General features: G+C 40.6%; 1 protein-coding gene across 4 annotated transcripts in view; it reads right to left on the reverse strand.

Moving 5' to 3' along the window:
- PIK3CG (phosphatidylinositol-4,5-bisphosphate 3-kinase catalytic subunit gamma) overlaps window positions 1-17,106 on the reverse strand; it is a 44,528-nt gene extending 27,422 nt beyond the window's left edge. Inside the window, exons 1-6 of one of the 4 annotated variants that reach the window (XM_017889580.1) lie at window positions 16,946-17,073; window positions 12,826-14,832; window positions 9,775-9,840; window positions 9,439-9,664; window positions 7,573-7,676; window positions 2,698-2,844 (exon numbers count right to left, since the gene is read on the reverse strand). In XM_017889580.1, coding sequence (XP_017745069.1) covers window positions 2,698-2,844; window positions 7,573-7,676; window positions 9,439-9,664; window positions 9,775-9,840; window positions 12,826-14,820 — 2,538 coding nt within the window. In that variant the 5' untranslated portion in view covers window positions 14,821-14,832; window positions 16,946-17,073. Of the gene's footprint in view, window positions 1-2,697; window positions 2,845-7,572; window positions 7,677-9,438; window positions 9,665-9,774; window positions 9,841-12,825; window positions 14,833-16,589; window positions 16,924-16,945 lie in introns of those variants that run through there. The other 3 variants (XM_017889583.1, XM_017889582.1, XM_017889584.1) reach the window with 3 other exon arrangements.
- Between the last annotated feature and the right edge of the window lie 4,402 nt (window positions 17,107-21,508).

A 21,508-nucleotide genomic window follows, 5' to 3' on the forward strand; every position in this document is an offset into this window, starting at 1 on the left:
CTTAATATATTTTCTTGAAAATAGCAATCACATCTTGTAACACAAAATATAAAAGTAAATGTAAAACATGTAAGTGACAACTGTATGTTTATTGGTCAATCTGGTACACTAAAGTTTCTCTTCTTTGTGAGCTTGTTAATTTTGGTTTCCGAAATGTACCTTGGGGAAGCGGATACACAAATTTCTTGTTTTGTTTTGGTTTTGGAGACAGAATCTTGCTCTGTTGTCCAGGCTGGAGTGCAGTGGTGTGATCTTGGCTCACGGCAACCTCCACCTCCCAGGTTCAAGTGATTCTCCTGCCTCAGCCTCCTGAGTAGCTGGGATTACAGGCACACACCATGATGCCCAGCTAATTTTTTTTGTATTTGTAGTAGAGATGGGGTTTCACCATGTTGGCCAGGCTGGTCTCAAACTCCTGACCTCAAGTGATCCGCCCACCTTGGCCTCCCAAAGTGCTGGGATTACAGGCGTGAGCCACTGTGCTCAGCCAATAAATTTCTTTTGGAGTAGGTTTTAGCTGTGGTTCATCACCTCTCTGTTCAAAATGTTCTGCTCTACTTGTGTCTATTTTACCACAAAACTCTAACATCCTTACACATATTTATCACACTAAGGCAACAACCAAACAGCAGTAACTACAATGATGATAATGATAGCGAATATATACTGAATGCTGCTTTATGTGATCCTTGCATTGCCCTATAATGTGGATAAGATTATTATTCCCATTCTACAGGTGAAGGAACAAAGCCTTAAAGAACTTAAATAACTTGCCCTTAGCTGCCAAATTATGTGTCCCAACAAATAAACAAAGTAGGCTGGGCATGATGGCTCACACTTAGAATCCCAGCAATTTTGGCAATTATCTGGCTCATGCCTAGAATCCCAGCAATTTTGGCCATTGTCATGGTGTCTTTCACAATCTTGACCATTCCTATAGAAGGATGAAGGGTCTAATGGAGATTGGGGGCTGATGCCTGGCCCAGAGAAGGAAAGGCTATGTTTTTGTTGAGTGACGGGCCGAGAGGTTTTTTTTTTTTTTACCAGAGAGCTATTTTCTAGGTCCACACTGTTGGTTTTCTTATGAGGAAGAGAAAGAAAAGGAGAAGAACGTGAAAGTTGTGTGGGAGGCTGAGGTGGGAAGATTCATTGAGCCCAGGAGTTTGAGGCCAGCATGGGCAACATGGCAAGATCCCATCTCTACAAAAAATAAAATTTGCCAGGTATGGTGGTGCACACCTATAGTCCTAGCTACTTCAGTGGCTAAGGCAGGAGGATTGCTTGAGCCTAGGAGTTTGAGGCTATAGTGGGCCGTGATCGTGCCACTGTACTCCAACCTGGGCAATAAAGCAAGACCTTACCTTAAAAAATTAAAAAAACAAAACCATGAAGTACCTAAAGGACAAAGGCAAACTTTCCCTTAAAATGAGAAGACCAACAGAGTAATTTTTGTGTTTTTAAAGTGTCCATCTTCAAACAATTCAAAATATTCTACAGATTTATTTGAAATTTAATAAACTTGTAAAAAGTTTGAAGGATTTCTCTTTTTCTTTTCTAAAATACCTCCTGGACAATACATAGACCATTCTTGAAATGAAAGCAAAGCAAAGGCAAAACAAAGGTATTCCTGTTTCTATATCAGAAATAAGTAGGCCGGGCACGGTGGCTCACACCTGTAATCCCTGCACTTTGGGAGGCCGAGGCGGGTGGATCACGAGGTCAGGATATCGAGACCATCCTGGCTAACACGGTGAAACCCCGTCTCTACTAAAATACAAAATTGGCCGGGCATAATGGCGGGCGCCTGTAGTCCCAGCTACTCGGGAGGCTGAGGCAGGAGAATGGCGTGAACCCGGGAGGCGGAGCTTGCAATGAGCCGAGATGGCGCCACTGCACTGCAGCCTGGGTGATAAAGCAAGACGCCGTCTCAAAAAACAAACAAACAAACAAACAAAGAAATAAGTAAAAACAGAAACTTAGAATTGGAAACATGACCAGTTTTAAATAGGCTACCTTGAAATCAATGTGATTCGTCTACTTTAAATAAACCATATTAAGTATTAGAAATTATTACCCCTACAATACTGACCAACTAGAATCTGGAGAACATTACAGACTTGTGAAGCTAAAGTTTATCTAGAAATGTTACAAAATATGAAAATAATTAGCACTGATACATTGACCATTCACCTTCTGCCCTAATAGTACTTCACTCTTGTCACTTACCTGCAGGATTTCTGTGGTGACCTACTTGCGCATCTTCTCTCTCCTTCCCATCAAATCATTGCTTAATTTGTTTATGTGTATCAGAGGAGATGCATCTAAGAGTGCCTAGAGATGTGCAGACATATCTATGGGCAGGAATGAAGTGAGTGCTGGGGATAAACATGGCTATTTTCTATGTTATCAAGCTTAGAATGGGGTGTATAAAAAACACATTAGGTGAGGGAGGTATATCTGGCTACTTGGGAGTGCCAGATATGCATCTTGGACAGAACCATAATGCTCATTAGATTGCATATCTAATAGTCTGCAGCCATATTCCCCAAGTGAAAACTCTCTATTATGTAATATTTGATCACAATTCATCATATGAAAGAAGAGTGTAGGAACAGAGCCAGTAGGAGAAGGCATGTTTTCGATGTAATACAGAATTGTGTTTCCAGATAATTGAAAACAATCTTAAAATTAGCATACCTGTAAAATAAGCATGTCTTGGCGCAGATCATCACCATGTTTAAATATAATTCCAATTGTTTCATTTGATAGGGCTGTAGGATCGGCACATTTAAACTCAAGCCACAGTGGTTTTTTCTTGGAGGCCATTACTTTACATTTTTCAATCTGTAAGGAAGCAGTCACATGTTCACCACACACAATGAATAATGAACACACATGGTGGAGACACAAATTCTCTTGCAAAACATCACTATAAACAACAAGGGCAACACCCTAGTTAGAAAATGATTTTCAATATTTGGGTAAAAATACAGAAGTTGTTTTCACCAAATCTGGAAACTCCATGTGAGAGTGAATTCACAACTCTTAAACCAGTGCCTCTCAAACTGTGCTCCAAAGAACTGCAAGAGTCTTTGGAGGTGCCTAAGAGGTATGGCAGATCTCACCCTCCCCATGCACACAGAGCTCTGGCACTCCCACATCCTCTTTAATGGACAGCAACCTGGCTATTACATTTGTCCTCCGTCTAAGATTTAATTTGAAAAAAGAATTCTAATGCTTCCACAATGTCAAAAAAACTATTATTGCAGAATCAGATGCAATAGGCTACATCTAAGAAGATGAAATTTAACAGAAATAAATGGAAAATCTGGCATTTAGGTACAACATGCCCTCCCCCTAAACCTCATACATCTAAATAAATTCAAGGTAGGGGAAATGTGGCTTGGCACTCATTCACTTAAACATAAAAAAAGTAGGTGTTTCAGGCAAAGGTGAGTTCACCACAGATCAAAATTGTTATGTAGTCGTTTAAAGAAGCAAACACAGGCTGGGCGCCGTGACTCACGCCTGTAATCCCAGCACTCTGGGAGGATGAGGTGGGTGGATCACGAGGTCAGGAGATCGAGACCATCCTGGCTAACACGGTGATACCCCGTCTCTACTAAAAATACAAAAACAAAATTAGCTGGGCGTGGTGGCGGGCACCTGTAGTCCCAGCTATTCGGGAGGCTGAGGTGGGAGAATGGCATTGAACCTGGGAGGTGGGGCTTGCAGTGAGCAGAGATCATGCCACTATACTCCAGCCTGGGCAACAGAATGAGATTCCACCTCCAAAAAAAAAAAAAAAAAAGAAGCAAACACAATTTGAAGCTGTATTAATATGTCATAATTCCTTCTAATCTCTAAATAATGGACAGTGGATACTGTGTGCTTCTGCTATAAGGCTAGTTTGCTGGTAATTGTATATAAAATTAAACATTCAGGGGAAGAACTTCCTCATCTTTTCACGTGGCTTCACTGCTACGGGAGTTGCCATCCTGCCATAAACAACTAGAAAACTATGAAAAATATATAAAACTCTTTCCAGACATTGAACAGGCAGTGGAGGTCCCTGACCCCCAAGAAAAGGAAGACAAATGAAGTGAGCCCTGTAATTGCCCCAGATTACTGCCTGGGGGCTGTTTCTAGGCTACAGCACAGAGGAAGGAAATCCAGACTGAGCCCAGAGTCCAGCAGTCTAAATTACTGTAACTGAAGTCCCGGAGAGGAGAAAAAAGAGGCAACAGAAAAAACTGGTTGAAAAGTTTCCAAATTTGATAAGACTATAAACTCACAAATTCAAGGAGCTCCATAAACTCCAGTAGGCTAAACACAAAGGAAACCCATACTAGGGTACATCATAATCAAATTGCTGAAAACCAGAAATAAAAGAGAATCTTAAAAACAGCCTGGGGGAAAAAAAAGACATATCATGCAGACAGAATCAAAGATAAGACTCATCATCAGAAAATATGCAAGCCAGAAAAAAATGCTAGTGTAAGAAAAAAACCAGTTAATCTAGAATTCCATATTCAGGGAAAATATTTTCAAAATGAAAGCAGAATAAAAAGTGTTTCAGATAAACAAAAGCTGAAAGAATTTATTGTCAGCAAACTTGCAGTAAAAAAGATGTTAGAAGCTCAAGGAAATCTGGACCTATATGAGGCAATAAAGAGTAACAAAAATGGTAAATATGTAGGTAAATAGTTAAAAATTATTTCACCTATTAAGTCTGTGAAGTCTATTTTTTAACTCTTTAGGGCAAAAATAGTAACGTATTGTGCCATTTATAACATATGTAGAAGTTAAAATCATAATAAAAATAATGCAAAGGATGTGCAGGTTAATGGAAGTATACTGTTGCCTGTATAAGCACACGTATATGAAGTACTTTGTTATTTAAACAGAATCAAGAGTGTGTGGTATTGATGTAAGGACAGACATTTAGATCAGTGGAAGAAGAACAGAGAATCTAGGTGTAGACCCACACATATATGGTCAGTCGATACTTGACAAAGGTGCCAAGGTAATTCTCCAGGAAAAACAAAACAAAACAAAACAGTCTTTTCAACACATGGTGCTGAAAAATCTGGATATTCATGTTAAAAGTGAATTCTGACCTTCACCTCACACTGTACACAAAAATTAACTCAAATTGGATTGCAGACTTCAATGTAAGATTTAAAACCATAACCCTTCTCAGAAAAAATATCTGTCACATTGAGTTAAACCAGAATTTCTTAACCTTGGCACTGTTGCCATTTTGGGGTGGATAGTGTTTGTTCTGGGGGGCTATCCTGTACCTTGCAGGGTATTCAGCAGCACCCCTGGCCTCTTCCCACTAGATGCCAGTAGCATTCTCCCAGCTATAAATAACCATCAAGAATGTCTTCAGACATTGCCAAATGTGGCCTTGGCAGACAAAGGGATTACCCCAAGCTGAGGCACTGGATTAGATAGATTTCTTTTTCATTTTTATTGAAACAGGGTCTCACTCTGTAGCCCAGGTTGGAATGCAGTGGCACAAACACAGCTCACTGCTATGTTTGCTCAAGTGATCCTCCCACCACAGCCTTCCAAGGGCAGGGACTATGGCACATGCCACCATGCCCGGCTATTTTTTAAATTTTTTATAGAGATGGAGTCCTGCCATGTTGCCCAGTCTGGTCTCGTACTCCTTGCCTCAAGAGATCCTCCCGCCTTGGCCTCCCAAAGTGCTGGAATTACAGGTGTGAGACACTGTGCTAGGCCTACACAGATTTCTTAGATAAGACACTAAAAGCACAAACCATTTAAGAAAAAGTTGCAAATTTGACTTAATCAAAATTTAAAGCTTCTGTTCTTTGAAAGACACTTCTAAGAAAATAAAAGGCAAGCCACAGACTAACAGAAAATATCTGTAAAATGTATATCTGATACAGAATTTGTATCCAGTTTATATAAGTAACTCTCATAAATAAAAATAAGGGCCAGGCACAGTGGCTCACTCCTGTAATCCCAGCACTTTGGGAGGCCGAGGTGGGTGGATCACGAGGTCAGGAGATTGAGATCATCCTGGCTAACACAGTGAAACCCCGTCTTTACTAAAAATACGAAAAAAAAAAAAAAATTAGCTGGGCATGGTGTCGGGCGCCTGTAGTCCCAGCAACTTGGGAGGCTGAGGCAGGAGAATGGCATGAACCTGGGAGATGGAGCTTGCAGTGAGCTGAGATCACGCCACTGCACTCCAACCTGGGCAACAGAGTGAGACTCTGTCTCAAAAAAAAAAAAAAAAAAAAAAAGGCAACCCAACTAAAAAACTGGTGAAATATTTGAATGGAAAATTTTCAGAAGGTACTCTAATGGAAAATGAGCACATAGAAAGACACTCAACCTCATTATGGAAATGCAAATAAAAACAATAGTGAGATATCACTTCATACTCATTTGAATGACTAAGATTAAAAAGACTGATAATAACAAGTGCTTGCCAGGATGTGGAACAACTAGAACTCATTGTATACATTGCTGGAATTTAAATGGTACAACCACTTTGGAAAAATGGGTATCTTGAAAAATTATACACACACACCATCTGACCCAACTACCCCACTGTTAAACATTTATTCAAAAAATGAATGGAAAACAAACTGTGGTATATCCATACAAGGGACTACTACTCACTCATAAAAAGAAACAAATTACTGATACATACAATAACATGAATGAATCTTAAAAGCGTTATGGAAAGTAAAATAATTCAGATATAAAACTATATACTGTATGATTCCTCTTAATAAAAGTCTAGAAAAGGCATTTTATGATAGAAAGTAGATCTGTCACATTTGCAGAGAGAATGGGAGGAGAAAAAGGATTAACTGCAATGGGACATGACAGAACTTTTTCTATAACATGTCTATGGAAATGTTCTAGATCTTGATTGTGGTGGTGGTTATATAATTGTATACATTTCTCAAAACTCACTGAATTCTACGTTTTTTTTTTTTTTTTTTTTTTTTTTTTTTGAGATGGAGTCTTTCTCTGTCACCCAGGCTAGAGTGCAGTGGTGCCATCTTGGCTCACTGCAACCTCTGCCTCCTGGGCCCCAGTTCAAGCAATTCTCCTGCCTCAGCCTCCTGAGTAGCTGGGATTACAAGAATGCACCACCATGCCCAGCTAACTTTGTTTTGTATTTTTTAGTAGAGATGGGGTTTTTAGTAGAGATGGGCCATGTTGGCCAGGCTGGGTCTTGAACTCCTGACCTTGTGATCTACCCGCCTCAGCCTCCCAAAGTGCTGGGATTACAGGTGTGAGCCACTGCGCCTGTTCCCTGAATTCTACATTTTAAATGGACAATTTTTATTGTATACAAAGAGTATCTCAAGCTGATTTAAAAAATATGGAAGGGAAATTATCTGGTGTTGAGGCTTTCATAACCAGTGATTAGACAAGGGCTTATGAGAAACCCATCCAGAGATACTCCAGCTTCCCTGTCTATGCACAAACATTAGGTTTTAAGTACTGGGCCCCAGCAAGCATGTTAGACATCTTCAAGACATAAAGACCACATGGAGACATCCAAGTGATACCTACTGCCAGCGCTCCTGCTTTCAGTCCAGGATCATATGGAACTCTAAAGCTTTTGGGGAGTTGAGAATTCTGCAGGTTTTCAAGTTTTTGTTTAAGTTGTGAAATAACTGTAATTGTCAAAAGTACACAAGAGTTATGTGAGTTCAAGAAATCATCAATATTATCTATTACATTTCCTGAGAACACACTTATTCATAGCATTCTATATATTTGTTCTGGTGTAGAGCAGGAGAAAAGTGGGTGGGCCTTGCCTTTGAGGAACTAACCATATGAGGTGGTAAGATACATTGGGCTTACTGTGAGCAACATAACCATGTGCACATACTACAACAGGGGACAGAAATATGTGAATATATGTGGGTTAACACATAAGACACCAACACAATCGAAGTAGAGAAGGATGCTCTGAGGGTAATGCTAAGGAATTAATACTGTAGTTTTCTTTCCAGCATGTTAAACTTTAAACTACCATCTGATTTGAGGAACAGACATTTGAGGAAAATAATAAATGGAATTTGGTTAGGGTTCTGTAATTTCTTTTCAGAAGAGGAAGTTAGGTTCTGTAGAGAAGTAGAGAAGATGGATGCAACAGCCTCAAAATTCTAAAGGTAAAATATGTGAATTAAAAATTACTGGATAACTGACAGAATGAGAGTCAGTACAAATGTTTTCCTTTCTTAAGATACAAATAAAATATTATTATTACCATTATCATTTTTAGGAGGAAGCACTGTAAGAATCAGAGGGAGAAAGACATTTTAAATTTTCAGGAGTTTAAAATACTGGTTGAGTATATGAAGTCTCTATGTAATAAGCCACAGTGCTAGGTCTAGGTATGTAAAAATGAAAACGAGATATTCTCTAGATTCAAGGTTCATACAGTTTACCAGACCAGGAAGATATGTTAAATACTTTAATTTAATGTAGTATCAATCAAAATCTACAGAATTACAGAGAAGGAGTGATTAATTTTCCTAGGGCAGGAGCAGGTTTTCTTAGGGTAGGGATAAGATATTGGAAACGGCTTGAGAGAGAAGGTGGAGTGTGTGTGTGTGTGTGTGTGTGTGTGTTTATTACCTTTACACACACACACAGATACAGAGTCATCTTTTGGTCTCTGTAAGGATTGGTTCCAGGACTTCCTGCAGATATCATAATCCATGAATGCTCAAGCCCCTGATATAAAATGGTGTAGTATTTGCATATAACCTACGCACTTCCTCCCATAAACTGTAAATCATCTCTGGATACCTATAATAACTGATACAATGTAAATGCTAAGTAAATAGTTGTTATACTGTACTGTTTAGGGAATAATGACAAGAAAAAAAGTCTGTACGTGTTCAATGCAGATGCAATTTTTTCCCAAATGTTTTCTATCCATGCTTGGTTGAATTTACAGATGTTGGGCCACAGATAGGGAAGAATGAATGTATCTCTACATATTACTCTGAGATATATAGATGAAGAAATGCCAAAAATTAAAATAACCCCTCAAAAATTCATCATTTAATAAGACTGAAAACTTGAAAACTATATGTGCATATTCAGAGATGTGAAGAAAAGGTAAAGATTTGGAAATATCTAATCTTTGTGTATGCAACTGTTCTTAAAATACATCTTACATCTGCATAATACTAGTTAATTTTCAGAGTTAAGAATATGTAAATATATAGTTAAAAATTATGAACTTGTAAAAGGAGAACTTTAAATTTGTTTACTCTATGCAGACAGAAGACTCAAAAATGTGTTCTTGGTGCCTTCAGGAGGATGCAACTTGGATTCCAGGAAGAAAAAGAATTATAGGAACAATGGCATTTGGAGACAAAGGCATTTGGAAGAAGAACCAAGAAAATATAGCCACCATACCTTGGGAACTGACGTCATACTTTTCAGCAGAGAGCGATTTAATATCAAGGGTGACTTTTTGTAACATCTCAATTACTTGGACTTGTTGGGTAAAGTCGTGCAGCATGGCTGTGCCACAGCCCCTCAAATAGGCTTCCAGAATCACGGCGAACCTCTGCTGATAGTGTCTGGACTGGGCTATCTCACTTCTCAAGAACCAAAACAAAAAGTGACCAATTCTTTTGTTCTGAGGGCAGGTACAAGAAAGTTGAAATTATTATGACTAATGCTTTAGGTCTACCAGTCAATTCTTGGCAACTTAAAATTTCATGCTATTATCAAAATGGAAGTACTTACTCTTAAACCACGCTTCAGCAGAAATCTGGCAAGGGCACTATCATGGTATGGTTCAAATTTCACTGCCTAAAGGAAGAACACATTGGCATTTGTAGGACTGTACTCTACGTTGTTGAAGCAGGGAAAAGTAAATGGAGAACTGGTGCTCTGCTTTAGTGGGACTTCATGGCTAGAAAGATGAAAATCTTAACAGTCACTTAAGTTTAATTCTGTCTTTTAGAGGACACTTAGGACCAGACTGAACCACTTGACTTAAGATCATAGAGCAACCAATGACATAACTGGGATTAGAGGCTGAAACTCTTGACTCACAGTCATGTGCTGTTGATAAATTCAAAGGTGAAGAGGTGAGGGAATTTGCTCTAATTAGGTCTTACTGGTTTTGTTGGAGGGGTAGAGGGGAAAGATGGAGACACTGTAACAAATCTATAAAGTGGAAGGTAAGAGAGGATGTGAGAAAGAAAATGGACAGTGGACATACAGTATAATACACATAAGGAGAAAAATATTTGTTAGATGAAAAGATCCTAAAAGCCCTATAGCCTCTCTTTTTGGCATCTTACTGGCAAGTCACTGAACTGTCTCACAGGTTCTTAACTACAAGTAAACAGTGGATCTAGATCAATCCACATAGAGCAATCACTACCCCTTGCCACACTGTGGTGTGTACAGAGCTTTCTGTCCAAAAGTCCCTGATTTTATGTTTTCTTAGGTATAATTTCATCTTCATTTTTGGTGTTTAGTAATTTTCATATCACTTGGCTGATGTTAGAGAATATTGACTTAGTACAGCTCTATTACTGAAGAGGAAGAACTGATAAAATGTAAAAAACACAATTAAATCTTGTGAGTGCATGGGTATTTGTTTCATTGTTCTCTGTGCTTTTCTGTAAATTTGAAATAGTTCATAACTTTAAAAGCAGCAACACTAACATTGTTCAGATTATTATAAAAGCATATACAAAGTTAGAGGATAGATATCATATGTAAACATGAAGAGAGACTTAATATTAAATATCTCAGAGTGTGCACTTTATGAATAGAAATGGTGTATCCTTTTCTCCTAAGGAATGGAAGAAATTCCCATTCTAGTTTATATTTTAGGAACTGGAGGCTTCTTGGAAGGATTTACAATTCTTCCTCTGGTTTTCCAGTTTGGACATGATCAGTAGTGACTTCATCATGTTTCAATTATACAAGTTTTTACAAAAATGCTTTTCAAAGTTATGGTCAAATGGGTGCCACTGTAGCTGCATCAAAGGCCTTAATTCTGAGAATGTGGTCTTTTAGCCACCACTACTCATTTTCACAATGTTTTAAGTTTCTAACCCAGATGTGAGTCTTTCTGACCTTCTTCAGGTTTCACTTCTGTAAAGGCAGTGCAGATCTCAACTAGGAGACCATTTTGATCAGGAATGAGTCATTTAGCTATAGCTGAAAATGTCTCAAGTAGTTTTACAAATGACTACTCTTCTTCAGATTTAAGACCACAAATTCAATGTTAATATTATGTATTGACCTCTTCCATTTAACACATTTCTAAAAAGAAGATTATTCATTTTCCAGCTCTTTAAAGTTTACTTGTGAACATGACAATGAAAAATAATTCATGTTAGCCTTAGGATTTGCAACAGAGTTCATTCAAGTTTGTTTCATGTTGTTTTTCTTATGGAGAGCTAGAAAACTGAAGACGATTTAATTATTCTAAAATTCTTTAGTGTTATACAAATATCTGAACTAGTGAAAAAACTACTGAATATATTTAACGGATGAAAACAAAGCCAAATGTAATGTTTCAAGTATCTGACTAACAGGAAGATGAAGATTGAGAGTTAAAGTTGAGGCTATCCAAAATGCTTATCAGAAAACTCCAGAACTTCCTATAAATACAGATAATGATTAGACAGTTTAGTGTGTAATATTTAGCCTGGCTACTCCTAAAGATCTCAGGTCAAACGTCACTTACTCAGAACTGTCCCTGGGTCCCTTAATCAAAATTAAGTGTCCCTTGGACCCCTGGACTGTTTTCTCATAATACGGTACAATTTTCCCGAAAGTATTTGTCACAATTTGGTATTAAACATCTGTTTGTGTGTCTACTCATTTAATGCCAGTCTTCTCAGTACATGTTGTTGAATTAATGAATGAATAGGTCTGTGCTCTAAAATAGCATTTCTATTCAAATTCCTTTACTTCCTTTCCCTTGTCAAGCAGTACAATATAAGTTGAGAACTGCTAAAGTGAGCAGGGGAACTCTTCCCCCTTCTTTCTTTAACTTCTTAGCTAAACCTTAGAAAAATCACCTGTCCTCTCAGGACCCCAAGGAACATCATGAGAAACAGAGTAGGAATACATACAGTCCTGTACCTATCTGCAGAGAGGAGCTTTCAAGATTCTACCCAGATATGAGATATTATTCTGTGAACTGTAATAGACATAGACAGAGAGTAAGACCTTTTATCTCTAGTCCCAGAATCCTGACACCAGACTGATGAAGGATATGGTGGTGGATTTGCGAAGGGTTTAGGGTAGTGAAAAGAGCAGGATTTGGAGGCAGACCTCCTGGGTTTGAATTCTGGTCTGCCTCTTTCAAAGTATGTGATCTTGGGCACATTACTTAGCCTCTTTGTACCTCAGTTTCCTCATGTACAAAGTGCAAATGTTAATTTGACCTCCATCATAGTTATCGAAAGAGTTAAATGAGATAATACACTGAAAGCATGTCAGTCACTTGGAGCCTTGGCACAAGGAAGCATTAAGTGGAATCTATCATTAAAATAATAAATGAGAACAAAGTATTCCCACAGGGCCAATTCTTCTAAAAACGTGAAGTACTAATGTCTGCAAAACGCTTGTCGGCAAACCCTCCAAGACAGTAAAAATGTACATGGAACAGTTTACTACTTTTTGAGGTGGCTTCATCAGATCTACTTTGGCTGATGATGAAGCTCTGAACAAAGGGCATTTGATGACAACTGAATGGGGTGCCTGTGCATATGCAAATAAATTCCTTTGGAGAAGGCTTCCATTGATAACACCAACATCCCCTACCTGCACCAACTGTAGAAGGTAATGCAGAACATCATCGTCCTCCAAGCTCTCCAGTTTCTGAACTGCAATGGCTCTTACATTTTCATCTGAGAAGTTGCAGTCCAGGAGCTGCATTGTTAACCCAACATCCAAAGCACTTTGATCCCAGACTTCCCTTCTGGCCAACAATTGGTATGTTTTGGCCACAATTTCTTGCTGTCCCCATTTCACTGAACTAAATAGCTTAGGATATGCTTTTGGGTGCTTAAGGCTTTCATATCTAAAGTGCCAGAGCAATTCTTTGTCCTCTGCTGTGAGAGGGTTAAGTGGATCAGTGGCTATGATCGCCTCCAATTGCTTGCGAAGCTGGTTGGGCATTTCTGCTCGAACCCGGTCCCCTTCTGGGTCAGGGGTGGGCTGATGCTTAGGCAGGGCTATCGGGTGGCAGTAATTGTCCAGAAGAATGGAGATGGACATTGAGTTCTCCTTGTCTGGGTTAGTTGCAGACGTGAGTTTGTCAGCATTGAAGCTTCCTTGGTCTTCTCCCTTCCCGGATATCTGCCACATGTGGAGAACGTATTCTCCACGGCGCAGAAGGAACCGGTGGTCTATCAGCAGCAGGTTCACATAATAGAGAAGCTGAACTTTGCCCTTGGACTCAGAACTGGGGGACTCTGCAGAGGCCTTGCTGGACACTGCTGGAGCTTTACCACAGTAGATCTGGAGGTTCAGTAGAGCTCCTTTGGGCAAGTCTTTGATTTTGATAGTGAACTCAAGCCACACATTCCAGAGCACCTCCTCTGTGAAGGGTTTGGGGCTGGTTCTCCTTTGGCAAAGGACTTGCTGCCCATGCTGGATGTTTGCCTCTACAAAAACTGTGAGGTCGGTGTTCCGGGGCAGGACAGGGATATCAATGCCTCTGATCTTGACCCTGAACTTGCGGTCGCAGTCCCACAGGGACACGGTGAACACACTCTCGTGGTCCTTGCCGTGGATGGTCAGCTGCTCATGGTAGCCGGTGACTCCCGTGCAGTCATCCACCTGCGGCCACTCTTCCTTCCTTACCTCGTCTAGGGCCGGGTCTGGAGGCGTGTCCAGTACCAGGTGAATTTCTTCTCCGTTCTTGAGGCAGTGCCTCACCCACTGGAAGTTTTTGATGGGCGTTTCGCCCACCAGGTACTCATCCCGGCCACAGACGCGCAGCACAAAATCCTGTTCACTTTGGCTTTCAGGAATATCCATCAGAGATTTCTTCTTGGCCATCTTAGTGAAGAAGCTCTGCAGGATGGTGCCAGGGGTGTCATCGGGCGAGACCTTAATGGTCTGGCTGGTGGTGCTGCGGTGAATGACGATGAAGATGCAGTTGTTGGCAATCTTCTTCCACAGGTACTCCGGGAGGGGCTTGGACGTCACCCAGGGGTGCATGGCGTAGAGCCTGGGGTCGCGACTGGCCACCTCTGCCATGCGCGGCGTCACCAGGCCGCGGCGCGTGAACTCCAGCTCATCGTCGTGCACGTTGCTGACGTCGGTGACATCATAGCCAATCAGCGCGGTGAGCTGCCGCTGGAAGGCCTGCGACTCCTCAGAGGGCGGGCGCCGCTGCACCAGGTGGATCTGGCCCGGGCTCCGGTGAGTGGCCTTCCAGTAGCGCAGGCAGTCCAGAGTCTGCACCACCTGGTACTTGTCGTAGATCTCGTACCACTGCCCCTTCTTCTGGTAGAGCAGGAGGAAGTGGTCCGGGCCCAGTCGGTGATAGAAGTCCGACGCCACGCTGGTCTCCAGCGCTCGCAGCCACACCTGGGCCTTCATCTGCTCCACGTTGCCGTGGCCCGCCACGTGCAGCAGCGCCGTTTCGGGGCTCTTGCATTTGCGCTGGCTGGTGGGCAGCACGAACTCGATGGGGATGAGCTCCATGGAGGACAGGCTGGTCGCAGCACTGCGCGGCTTCATCCTCCGGCGCCTGCGGCAGTTGTCCTCTCTCAGCACCACGGGCTGTTCATAGTTCTCCAGCTCCATGCCCTACGCGACCTGGGAGCGGAGGGACACACGGATTTGTCACAAGAAAGGCACTTTCCCTTTATATTTTGTGGTGAGATGAGGAAAGAGAAGGTATAGGCGGCGTACGTGTGTGCAGGGACCCAGAGGGACCAAGTATTTTAAACTGGAAGCACTACAGCCCTTCAGAGCATGGGCTTTGGAGTCGGGCCCGTGAGTCCTGGTCCAGCCACTTACTTTCTGGGTGATTTGGGCTGTTTAATCTCTGATCCTGTTTCTCATCTCTCAGACGGGTTAGTAATGAATGACCCAGAGGGAGAGTTAAATAATACTTGTTCAATATGGGTGACGGGTATATGGGGGCTTATTGGTCGTTCTACTTCTGTATACTTTGAAAATTTTAAAGAGGTGGGTAAAACACTCAGCCAGCACAGTGCATGACACATTATAATGGCTCAGAATGGAAATTGTTCTTAAACATACTGAAACATATAGATGACTAAAATAGTACAGTTAAGGATCAAGTCCTAGTTTACAAGGTGCAACATGAGATGCCAAAAAACCTCACTTTGAAAACAGGCCTTTAACTTACTTCCTCTTTGTTCAGTCTCACACTTCTTGGAACCCAGACACCTCACCCAACCTTGCTTCACGTTGTCTGTTTTCCAACTGCCTGGACCCAGGATCTGCTCCCTAATAAATTTCCTGTCACTTGGTTTCATTTTTTTTTCTTTCTAATTAGAAAAGCAAGTCATTTTATTCGTAAAGCTAAAACATGTCGGAATTAGTAAAGTTACAGTCAAAACCATTTGCAGATATGTAAAATTTTGAATCACTGAATTTGTCAGCATTGTGGCTGTCATTGCTATATTAGGTCAGTATCTTAGAAGAGTCACCCAAGACTGTACTCTCCCAATAGGAACATGTAGGTAATTTTAACATTGTTTAATTAATTAATTTAAATTAATTTGATCTGTCTCTGCTTAATAGTGGAAGAGCCACAGGATGGAAGGCAGGATTTCTGGACTCCAGTGACCTTCTGTTTAGACTCCCAATCATTTAACTTCTTTTTTGCTCTAATATTTTCATTTTTGTAACACAAATTCACAGATTTATTCTCATTAACTTACTCTTTCCACAGAATTCAATAAGTACCTACCCTTCACAAAGCACTTAAGTATAAATGGAACATACTGCAATATGAAATCCTTCAAATAATAATTGAAATTTGAAATGTATTAACACTGAAAGATTAATAGGTATTTGCTTTTAATATTTAGTATCACTACATTGTAATACATTATATTCTAAACAAGAATCAATCGCTGAAACAAAAAAAGTTTCAGAAAATACCATTTACTCTCTTAAATAACTAATGTTAGACTCAAAACTACATTATTTCTTTAAGAAATAGTGGAGCATTTGATGTGTACCAAAAGGAGAGCTTGATAAAAGATAAGAAAGACACATTTCATTTGATCCAAACTTATGTTCAAATCTTGGCTTAACTTTTAAAGCCAATATTCCCTCTCTTAAAATATGAAGTTATACTTAGTAAGTGAAACCAACTGTCCCAAAGAACTGTCTCTTGTGGCTTAAAACATTCATTTTGGTCTTTTGCTACATTATAGAATAACTAACAAGAGAACTGTAAGATGCATTGATGTTGACACTAACTTGAAATAAAACACGTCCAAATTTAGGCAGCATATAAATACACAGCTATAACTTCTGCCTCAGTGATACCGAACGATCTTATAAGATGCAGAGGAAAACAAGCTAATACTCACTGGTTTCCTTCATGGCTGAGGCTGTGACACTTTCCCCTTTTATGAGAAGATGTTGGAAACACAGTAAGTACAGTAATCTTGAAGTATGCACTTGTAGGAATATGAAGCCTGGCCACCGTGCCCTCCCTTTTCCTCCCAAAACAAAAACAAAAATCTGATGCACCTGCAAAACTATTGCCGGAACCTTGTGAATATCCACAATACAGGTTGGACTAGACAATGAAACACAGACATTCGGTGGTAGTATCATCTCGAGAACCGACAACAGTTCCAGATAAAAATAATCTAGCCAAGGAGGAAGTGCCACTATTCCGAGTCAGACCCAACAAAGAGCAAAAAATAGAAGGAAGCAATACCTGATAAAGCAGCGGAGGCGATGATGCTGAAGGATCATTTGTTTAATTTTTAAAAACAAAACAAATTCAGACCTACCCAGTGTGCCTCTAAATTCTTCCGCTTTTCTGGGGCTCCCTTCATATCCAGATGCAGAGGAAGTGTTGCAGTTACCAGGAAGGAAGTTTTAACCAAGTTGATTATACGTGTGATTGCTCATTTTAAAAGTGTCAGAAATGCATTTCCTGTTTTAGCATAGAGAGAGAGGGTAAGAGTATGAGACTAAGCAATGTTTACCATGGTTTTCTTTCTTTCTTTTTTTCTCTTTGAACTAATTTTCAAAATTGTGATACTGAGACAAAATGACATAAATCCAAACCAAAATTACCCATTATGAGATATAAACATATGAAATATCTTTGTAGCTAGTTCTAAGTAAAAGAAAAGGTTTAAGAGCCACAGTATTAAGTGTCCTATTAAGAAGACTTTTACCAGTCAAATTAAACTCATTTGCCTCCTGGGAATTCAAAAGAATCCTTGTTCGTACACACTAACTGAGGAGTGGGGAAAGAGAAACGTAGTCATCTTGAGGACTAAGTTATCCAGCTGAAAATTTTTAAAGGCATGGTCTCAGAGCTCACTTCCTTAGCTTGGTGAGAGCTTTGTCTATTTTTTCAGAGCATTTGGGGCCTAAAATATCACTGGCTCAAGCTGAAAGCACTGCAGCATGTGCATGTGTGTGTATATAAATGTGACATGCTGCAATAAGTAACCCTTCAAATAATGGTTGAAATGCTAAAAGTATTAAAATTGAAAGATGAATAAAAAGATATTTTGATTTTAATACTTAGTACCACCACATTGTAATACATTATATTCCAAACAAGGATCAAGTACTGAAACAAAAATTAATGATTCAGAAAATATCCTGTGTTGAGGATGGAGCCTTATTGTCAGCAATGATTGATTAATTGACTGTAGACAAAAGAGAAGGAGGTTGCTTGGTATCGTGGGGACATTGGGGAGCTGAACGCTGTTACAGCATCAGGCAGAGTCCATCCTGGGAGTTGGCTCCTGATGCCTGTGGGAGTAGAGAATGCATAGAAAAGCCATCCTAAATCATTTTTAGAGTAGCTTTGCATCTTCCAGGTGACCTCAGTTCTTTCCAGAACCTCCAAGCATCCTGAACCCGCGCCCCCTCTCCTCCATCTCCGAGTTCCCTGTGCGAGAGTTCATCCTCCAACCGGGGTGTTCAGGGACTCCAGCTGAGCTTCAAGGGCAGCAGATAGAATGGAGGTGGCCTCACAAGTCTCTTGGAAGTATATAATTAAGAGTTCCTCTGAATTACTCTGATACCGAGATAAATGATTGATTTGACTTATCTCCTTTTACATATGCCCCTTGGATTTTAACTTTTAAATAGAACTCTAATAGTTGACATCAGCAGGCAAATAATTTAATTCAAAGGCTGCCTCCTAAATATTTAGAGGGGGCTTATCAGCTTCCCAAAGTATATTCCTATGTAGGAATACTCCCTTAGGAGGCTGGCAGCTTTAGAAGCATCAAGGCTGGCCTTCTTGGTTGGTCCTGAGGGAAGATCAAAACACTGCAGCCACCAAGCCATGATGTGAGAGCTTGACAAGCTGTGTTTTACCCAGAGTGTGTGGGAGGGTTCCTGGGGGTGGATGGAGTGGGAGGAGGTTTGAGGGTGGGAGGGCTGACCTCAAAGGGACCATGAGCTTGGCCAGCTCTGTTCCCCAGACCATTCAACACATCCCTTCCCTGTCCTGACTCAGTCACTTCCAGGGGGCCAGGTCCCAATCTGGCACTGCACATGCACACACACACCCCACATTATTCCAGAAACATGAGAGTCAGCCTCTTGGCCCTGCCTGCTTCCGAAGGAACTAGTCAGCTAAGTTTGATTAGGCAAAGGATTTTCTGTTCTATGACTAAATTTGCAAATACGTCAGGTTTATTGGTGGCTTGAGATTAAAAGTACCCTGCTCTTCCACAAGTCTTAATATAGCCACTAAGATTTGACTATCTGTAGTAAATGCTCCCAGGCAGAAGTAATGGCAAAGATTTCCTTCCTCTGTGGATACTTCCTCCATGCAGAGGCATCCTTTATGAGTAAGAATATTTTATATCCCCAGAGTATTTAGAAGACCTTCAGTCCTCATTAATGTCCTGTTTTAATAACATACTATTTTTCCCTTCTGTGAATCTGTAGACATACAAATCATTTTGACTGGGGGGGAAAAAAAACACAATCAAAGGCTCAGACCTTCAATATCACATCAGTGATCACAGCAATGACAAGATAGAACAGTTTAGAAAATAACACAGTAGGAAGTATTGGTGATCAATAGACATTAAAAATTAATTATTTGTTATGAGGAAGGCTCTTTGCAAAGGCCTTCAGAGAGATTATTTATGGTCTGCTTGGAGAGACAGAGCATGCAGAGGAAAGAATAACATGTACGATGTCTTAGCATATGCAGTCCAAGCAGTTTAACTGTGTGATGTAACTTTCATTATGCAAGCCAACGGTTTACTGGAGGAGCTCACTTTGGGTGGGATTTGAAAATTTTTGTTTTAAATATGCAGGGGAAGGTCCGGGATTCCAGGAAGAGGATTCACAGGGGCAAGTCCTCAAGCCAGAAGGCGTCTGTGGGACAGTGAACAGATCAGTTCACTGAAATGGAGAGTTTGCAAAAGACAGCAGTGAGAGAGACGGGGAGAAACACGGCAAGACAAATGTGTGCTTCCCACATGTATTTCACGTCTTGGCACATGTAAATAGTGGTGACATGTGTATGGCACACTGGGGTGAACTGAGGAAGCTCCTCAAAGCATGAGACAATGGGTGCATCCCCAAATCCCTCACCGCTTTGGGCATACTGGCTGGGAACTCTGTTATTGGTTATTTACTGTTGGAGTATCTATGTCCACTCAGACTTGAGGGAATCTTGCATGTTGAAAAAACATGATCATCTTTTCATATATTTTTTTAACTCAGCTTCAGATGGTTTATACATTGTGATAAAAATGCAAAAAGGCATTTTAATCTAATCTAACAGTTTAGTTCACCTTCATACCTTGCTTTATTGTCTGAGCACAAAGGCAAACCTTTATGAAGCTGTGCCTGATATTTTTTGGTCTGTATTTGGTAAGATTTAAGAGAAGCATCCTGGTATTGTAGAAACACGGGCTGGGTGTGGTGGCTCACGCCTGTAATCCCAGCACTTTTGGAGGCTGAGGTGGGCAGATCACGAGGTCAGGAGATTGAGACCATCCTGGCTAACATGGTGAAACCCTGTCTCTACTAAAAATACAAAAAAATTAGCCGGGTGTGGTGGTGGGCGCCTTTACTCCCAGCTACTTGGGAGGCTGAAGCAGGAGAATGGTGTGAACCTGGGAGGCGGAGCTTGCAGTGAGCCAAGGTCGCACCACTGTACTCCAGCCTGGGCAACAGAGTGAGACTCCATCTCAAAAAAAAAAAAAAAAAAAAAAAAAAAAAAGAAACACACTCATTCATGAGACCTAGGTTTATTCCTGCACATTCTTTAGGCCTCATATATGCCCCTTCATTTCTTTGGGCTTCCTAATCTACCAAAGGATAACAACTACCCTACATATTTCATAGGAAGTTGTTATAATACTCAGTTTTCAATGGAACAAAAATTTGTCTCACTGTACTATGTTGGATATTATGTTAGATGACTCTAGAAGATACAGAATGCCGGGTATCAAACACCAACATGACACACAGAGGAAGAAAAGTCCATGCCATCTTGTGTGTTTCTTTTTCATAGAGAGGAAGATTTTCCCAAAGGTCTTCTGGATTCCCTTATGTCTCTGGCCAGAACTGTGGCAAGGGCCCGTCGATACCTCAGCCAATCAATAGGAAAGGGGATAGAATTATGTGAATGGTTTAAGCTACTCAGGATTTGCCCCTTGAGTTCCTGGCTGGCTAGAGAGTGGTGGACACCAGAACCAAATGTCAGGGTTCTGACTGTAAGGACAAATGGCATTAGGGAGGATTGTAGGAGACTGTACTAGTCTTGATGCCTTTAGGAATCTAGGCTATTATTATGCCATGTGGGTGGAGGGGAGCCACTTCAGGTTCTAAGAAAAGAAGCTATGGGAAATCAGTCATAGTCAACACAACTCCATGGACCTACAGCCAGATCTAGGTCCCTATGGGACCTTCCACTTCATTCTCCATTCTTAGTATCAGAAACTGACCATTGAGCACATTTTTCTGTTTCCTTGTTTAGTTAAACTTTGCCAGTACATAGTAGTAAGCACTGCACAAATTTCTGTAAAAGATTTTCTATAAATTGGTTTTCAAAATCCAAAATCCTTTGCATGATACTTTATTTTTATTTTATTTTTTATTTTTGATACAGAGTCTAGCTCTGTCTCCCAGGCTGGAGTGCAGTGGTGTGATGCCAACTCACTGCAACCTCCACTTGCCGGGTTCAAGTGATTCTCCTGCCTTAGCCTCCTGAGTAGCTGGGATTATAGGCATGCACCATTACGCCCGACTAATTTTTGTATTTTTAGTAGAGACTGGGTTT

This window comes from Rhinopithecus bieti, unplaced genomic scaffold (genome assembly GCF_001698545.2).
Source record: "Rhinopithecus bieti isolate Rb0 unplaced genomic scaffold, ASM169854v2 scaffold_18688, whole genome shotgun sequence".
NCBI lineage: Eukaryota > Metazoa > Chordata > Mammalia > Primates > Cercopithecidae > Rhinopithecus > Rhinopithecus bieti.